This window comes from Tauraco erythrolophus, chromosome 10 (genome assembly GCF_009769465.1).
Source record: "Tauraco erythrolophus isolate bTauEry1 chromosome 10, bTauEry1.pri, whole genome shotgun sequence".
Classification (NCBI taxonomy): Eukaryota; Metazoa; Chordata; class Aves; order Musophagiformes; family Musophagidae; genus Tauraco; species Tauraco erythrolophus.
This window is the reverse complement of record NC_141474.1, coordinates 16759554-16765553: the sequence shown is the minus strand read 5'-3', so window position 1 is coordinate 16765553 and position 6000 is coordinate 16759554. Positions and strand designations below refer to the sequence as shown.

The 6000-nt window shown below is 44.9% G+C and overlaps 1 protein-coding gene across 2 annotated transcripts in view; it reads left to right on the top strand.

Annotated features, from left to right (window-relative positions):
• The first annotated feature begins 2188 nt into the window (after positions 1 to 2188).
• FNBP1L (formin binding protein 1 like) overlaps positions 2189 to 6000 on the top strand; it is a 55233-nt gene continuing 51421 nt past the window's right edge. For both annotated transcript variants that reach the window (XM_086617150.1, XM_086617149.1), the window contains exon 1: positions 2189 to 2268. In XM_086617150.1, the coding sequence (XP_086473276.1) occupies positions 2245 to 2268 (24 nt within the window). In that variant the 5' untranslated portion in view covers positions 2189 to 2244. The remainder of the gene's footprint in view (positions 2269 to 6000) is intronic.

Genomic DNA, 6000 nt, shown 5'->3' with positions numbered 1-6000 from the left:
TTAAAAGGTAGGTATAGCCCAGAGGCTGTGGTGATAACACCTGTTCTATTTTACACAGTATTTCAGAGCAGCCTCTCAACCTGTTCTGAGGTTGTGAAGTTACCCAGAATCTCTGCAACATCATCCAGCTCCTGATGCTTGCTTTACCCTAGGGCTTCTAAAGATGTTTCTTGAAGAGAGCTGCATGGAAAGAAGGAATCCTGTTTGTCCTGGGAGAACCTCTTATTAGCTAGAATTAGGCTTTTTAAGCATTACTGAGAAGCTAAGTGTTGTATTTATGTACCTGTGATACAGGCTGCAGAATTGAAAACAGATCCTGACATGTTGAGAATGTTGGCCTTGCACATTTTGCAGAAATAGGATTAATTAGTTAATTCTTAAATTAGAGTTAAGTAAAGGAACCTGAGGGTTCACGTATCAATCAACCAACCGCAAATATATATAAAAACATATATTACACTTTGAAACTCTCTTGATGTATGTTTCATGCAGTGAAAGGCCAGTATTTCAAATTTGAGTGCCAAGTGTGTGCCTGGCTGTGAAAGCTTCTGGACCCATAGATCCGGATTTAGGATCCATTTTCCGGTAGAGTAATTTACAGTACTCCATTGGGGCTTCTAAGACTGAAAATTTTAACTCAAAAGTTATTTTTTAGGGTTTTTCCTGGTTAGAGCATTATATCATCTGGTTATATTTTTTGAAGAATCAGATGAAGGTATGTGGTGAACTGGTAGCTAAGCAAAATGTTGATTGAAGTTTACAGCACTTAATGGAAATTTTTTTCCTAATTCTGAAAGGTGCATAAGTTAAATGAATTAAAATATATATTTATTCCTCATTTTTATAATGCATTTATTTCTATAGTATTTATTATTATTCATTACCTGAATCCACAACATGTATTATGCTTGGTGAATATTTTCAGCAATCTACGAACTAGGTTAATGTGTCAGAGTTCAACTGAAGTGTGCTCAAGTGTGGAATTTAATCTTCAGAGTCTAAAATTTGGGGGTTACATGACCACCAGCTTGCTAAAACATACACGTAGGCCACCACAGCATGTGGGACGTTTATTCATTTTGTGGATTGCCACAGACCAAAAGTATTTCTTGCCATGTGACTAGCTTAAACACTTCACTCCAGAAATTAGTTGATCTGTGATCTCATCTATTTATTTTGATAAATTCCAATGTTAGTATTATTCTAACACAATAATTTTGTATCAATCTAGAAGAATTTGCATTTTCCTTTCCTATGGGAAATAGGACTAAACCTAAATTAAGCATGATGCAAAGGAACTTTACCTGAAAGGTGACTTGGAAATGAAAAAATAATTGGATTTAAGTAATGCGTTTCATAAGACAGCAGTGTTTTCACTGAGTTTTTATTGCAGTTGATAACAATGGCTTTAAGTAAAAATGAGAGGAAAATCAAGAAATTGATGCCTTGAGAGGGGAATTTGATTTGGGTGGCTTTCAGAGCCTCTGCTTTCTATTAATAGCTTCGTAACGAAACACTCCGATGGGGGGAAAAAAAAAAAAACAACCATCTTTGACACGAATTTAACATCCGTCCTTTTCTAGTTGCTGAGGAAACTTCCTGTTGTTCAGTGGTATGATTCCTCCAACTAGGTTATTTTTCCTCAGATGTCAGTCTCGCATTTCTCAATTTCTTAATTTATTATTTACTTACACACCTGTGGGGCCAAAACAAACAAACAAAAAATGAAATCCATCCCCGTTAATTTCTCTGTCTCGCCACCGTCCCAGGTGAGGAGAGGGCAAGACCCCGCCGGGGAGCAGCCAGGCGGGCGTGAGTCAGCGCTTTCCCGGTGGGAGGCCTCGCAGCCGGGCGGCATACGAAGACCCGGGGCCTGGTCTCCGCCTCCCGCCGGGCGCCCCCTCCTCCTCCTCGTTAATGAGTAACGGCGCTGCCGGCAGCGGCCCCCGCCCTGCGGCCTTGGGGGCGCGTGCGGCACCGCGCGAGCCTCCCGCCGTCCCGTCCCCCTGCCGCCTCAGCCGGGCCCGCCCCTCTCCCAGTCTCCTCCGCGGCTCCCCCCCTCCTCCCGGAGCCAGGCGGAGCTGGAGCTGGGAGCGACGTCGTTCGTTGCCGCCGCCGCCTCTCGCCTTTCCCCAGTGACTGAGGGCACCGGCGCTGCCCGGCGGGACTCCTTCTCCAGCCGCCGCCCGACTCCTGATCGCCGCCGTCGCCTCTGCTGGAGGCGGCACTGCCCGCGGAGCAGCCATGAGCTGGGGCACGGAGCTGTGGGTGAGTCCCGGCTCGCCTCTCATTGTGTCTGGGATTCGCCGCCTTCCCTTGTCTGCTGAGGCGGCTTCCTCGGGGGAGGCGCGTAGCCGCTGGAGCTGCGGCGGCCGCCGAGGCGCTTTGTTTGGCGCCGGGGCGGCGGGCACCGGGCAGGGGGGGCTTGGAGGGGTGGGGGGGGCGCGGCGCTGGAAGCGGCGGAGGGAGGTGGAGTAAGCGCTGGGGAAGGGGGAGCCGAGGAGGGGCCGGAGGGGCGGGCGTTCGGCGGGGGCGGTGGGTCGGGGAGCGCCTCGTCCGGGGTGTGGGCGCGCGCTCGCGCCGCCTCGCGCGGCCGTGGCGCTCACCGAGGCGCGGGAGGGAGGCGGGAGGCACGCGGCGCCCGGTAATGGTCGCAGCAGGTCGGGCTTCTTTGTGTCCGCCGGCCTCTGAGGCGAAGGGAGGGGAGCGCTCTCGGTGCGAGGCGGCGGGGGCCAACCGTGTGCTCGAGGGGTGGCGTGGGGCGGGGTCCCGGCGCGGCTCGGGCGGCGGCCGAGGCCCGCACCGGGCACCGTCTGGGCGGCCGGGCCGGCCGGTCGTGGGGCTGCTCCGCTCCCGAAAACCGCCGGACCGCTTTGACCAGTAAAGCGTTTTGTGCTGTCGCTCTAATTGAAAGCAGCTGCGATACAGCTTTGTCTCTAGAAATGCCCCAGAACATGGTCTAGTACTGAGTTGTATTTAATTTTTTTAAACACGAAGAACGGGCAGCATGGAGACAGACAGTGTCTGCGCGCCTGTGCCTGCATTGCGTTAGATCGTTTCTTAAAACTCCACTCCGAGTGGTTTTTGGGCTGTGCCGCGGGCGGTGAAGAAGGGGCTTCTCCCGGGGGAACGTGCCGGAGTGAATGAAGCACAGCGGCGTCTGCTCGCAGGCAGTCGTGGGATGTGTTTTCTTGTCTACCAGATTTCCTACTGTTGCTGCTATAACTGGAGCTGACACTGATCGTGGGAAAGCTCAAGAAAAAAAAAAAATTATAGCACCAAGGAGGGTTTAACGTCGCCGTTTTAAATGCTGCCTACCCCTCGTTTATTTGTATTTAAAGAGCAAAGACTGTGAAGCACAGACACTTGTGCTCATAAAATTTACAGAAAGCTAAACGTTGCAACTTGAAGTCTGTTCAGGAACTCTTAAATTGGACCTATCATTATACTTTTTTTTTTTTTTTTTTTTTAGATTTGAAGTCGAATTAAATTCCTTTATCAGTAGTTTCTAGTACAGGGCTGTTCATCTCTAGAGGAGCAAAGATCTATGCAGCTCAGACTACTAGTTGCCCGAGTGAGGTGGGGCGTCAAAGGCAGGCTGTGGCATTGCAGTCAGGTATGTGGGTGAGGTGTAGGAGCTGGGCCAGTGAAGCTCCTAAAGCCAGCTGAATATGTCGTGTCTGGCTATGCAAAATGAAGATGTAAAAGCTTTGCATCAAGTATACTACGTCGAGAAGCCTGATTTAAAGATATTTAGGGGTTGCTGTAGTGTTTTGTACAGTACCTTGTACTTAACTAGGATTTATAGGCATTATGAGAATTCAGGTAAAATACACTGGTAAAGCACTGATGGCACTGCTGTAGTAAAACTGAAACATATCACTGTTGTAACATTAATGGTAAGTAGTAAGAAAAAGTCTCTTGGTTGTATAGACTTCACGTGGGAGGTTGTAGGTCAGTGTTTTAGATGAGCGGGGGTTTGCATTTTAGGAGAGCACTGAATTTTCTTCCGTAAGCGCTTAAGTATGTATCGCTTTAGAAAACAGAGTATTGGCTTACTCATCTCTGTTCATTTTGGCAGCCTCTTAATTTTATTTTCTTGGTTCAGCTTGCAAATGACAGTTAAGGTTTTGTAGTCTATCTCGTATTCAGTTTTGTAAGGAAGTGTGTATTTTCCTTATACACTTAAGAAATATATACAAAAAGGTGGATTTTTGACCTCAGCCTTCCTTTTAATAACAAGCGTTTCATTCGCAGTGTCATGAAACGATGTTGTTTCCGAAGTCACTAATTCTTATGTGTTAGTTTGAAGAAATAATGCTAGAATTTTAAGCAAAGTTTTACTGCAATACTTTTATTTCCGCAAATGTAATATAGTTTTTGCTTGGTATCAGGAGATAATTGCAACTTCACACTAATGAGGTAGCTATGCATAAAGCGGTCTGTTTGTAACTATACAACTAGGCTCTGGCAATACAAGTTTTTACATTAAAATGTGCCTTTTAAGTGGGTTATTTTTTCCTACTGAATCTAATCATCCCTTTTAAAACCCATGTATTAGGTTCTAAAGCAAACTGTTTTCTTAGTTGGAAAGTGTTTCTCTTGCTGATTGAGAAAAGTATTGAATATTTAATTGTTTTAACAACTTGTGTTGGGCAAATAAAGGTTTTTTTTTTTTTTAAATCTGGCACGAAATTAAATTCATTAAAATTAGCTTAAATCTAGGTTAAAAACACAAGGAAAAACGGTATTTGTGGAGCTTCGAAGACAGGGTTCTGAACAAGGAGTAAATAAGCTGTTAGATGTATTTGTGTTCAACTGTAGCTTTTCCTTCATTATTCCCTGTTGTAGCATCAGTGCAGCCTCAGAAGGCAGCCCAAGCCACGCTGGGTTTGCTCATGGCAGTAGGGCACAAGCAACTCTCAGCGTTAAGGGTCTCCAGCTGCAGAGAGCTGTTCTGCACAAGTTTTCTGGAGACCTCGTTAAGTCTAAAGCTCTCCTTCATTAGTGCTTGCACCTGTGGTGATAAAGGGGAGTTTTTCAGGATTAAGACTGGTATCTAGATGATAGTTCTTCAGAATGTTTGCAAAATATGTTTGTAGGCCTTGCTGATTCACTGAGGCAAATTTGATGATTTTTGTATTGAGTGTTTTGGTACCTCCTTAACCATGCATTCTCATATTGTACCTCTTCGTGCTCATTATTGGTATTTTATGCTGATTCACAGGTCTGGTTTCCCCTCGCCCCTGGAGTCTTTATGCTATTTCCGCTGAAGTGAAAAGCGCGCATGGATGAATTTAGAGACAAATAAGGAGCCAGAAGAAAAATTAGGGATTAGGAAAGGAACTCATGTTTGGTATTTATGTGGTACTTACTTAATATGGCTGTTCTGGTATTGAAACAATGCATATACTACTCTTATTTCTTAAATGATTATATCAGGGACATGACAAGGGGAAGATTTTCTTTGATGGGCCACTGTTTTATAGTTCTTTAAATTCCGTAGCTGCTATTTCTGTTTGTGGATTATGGGGCTTTTTGTTTTTTCAGCAACCATTTTTGTAAATACACCACCATTCTTTGAAGTAGGTGGTGTAGCAATTGTAGCAGAGGTATGTAGGCATTGGCCAAAACATATATGTCTTGAGTAGACTAAAGGCACTTTGTGCTTTTCGGTATGTCTTGGCTAAACAGAATGCTCTCTGTTGCGTTACTGCTCCAGTTACGAATGTATTTCCTTTGATAGCATTGTATGAAATAATGTGAATTAGTAATAGTAAAATAAATGTTGATTCACTTAAGCTATCCTGTCATTAGAACTGTTTCATTCTACAACATATGCTGTGTTTTCAACGCTTTGTGAAATGTGTTTCCCTTTTATGCTTTTTTTTATCACAACGAAAAGTTTTGATCAATTTTGAAAGTATTATTCCACAAATAGTTTTATTCTCATTAGTGCATTTATCTTTGTGGTCACCCTGCAGCATATTCCTTATGGTA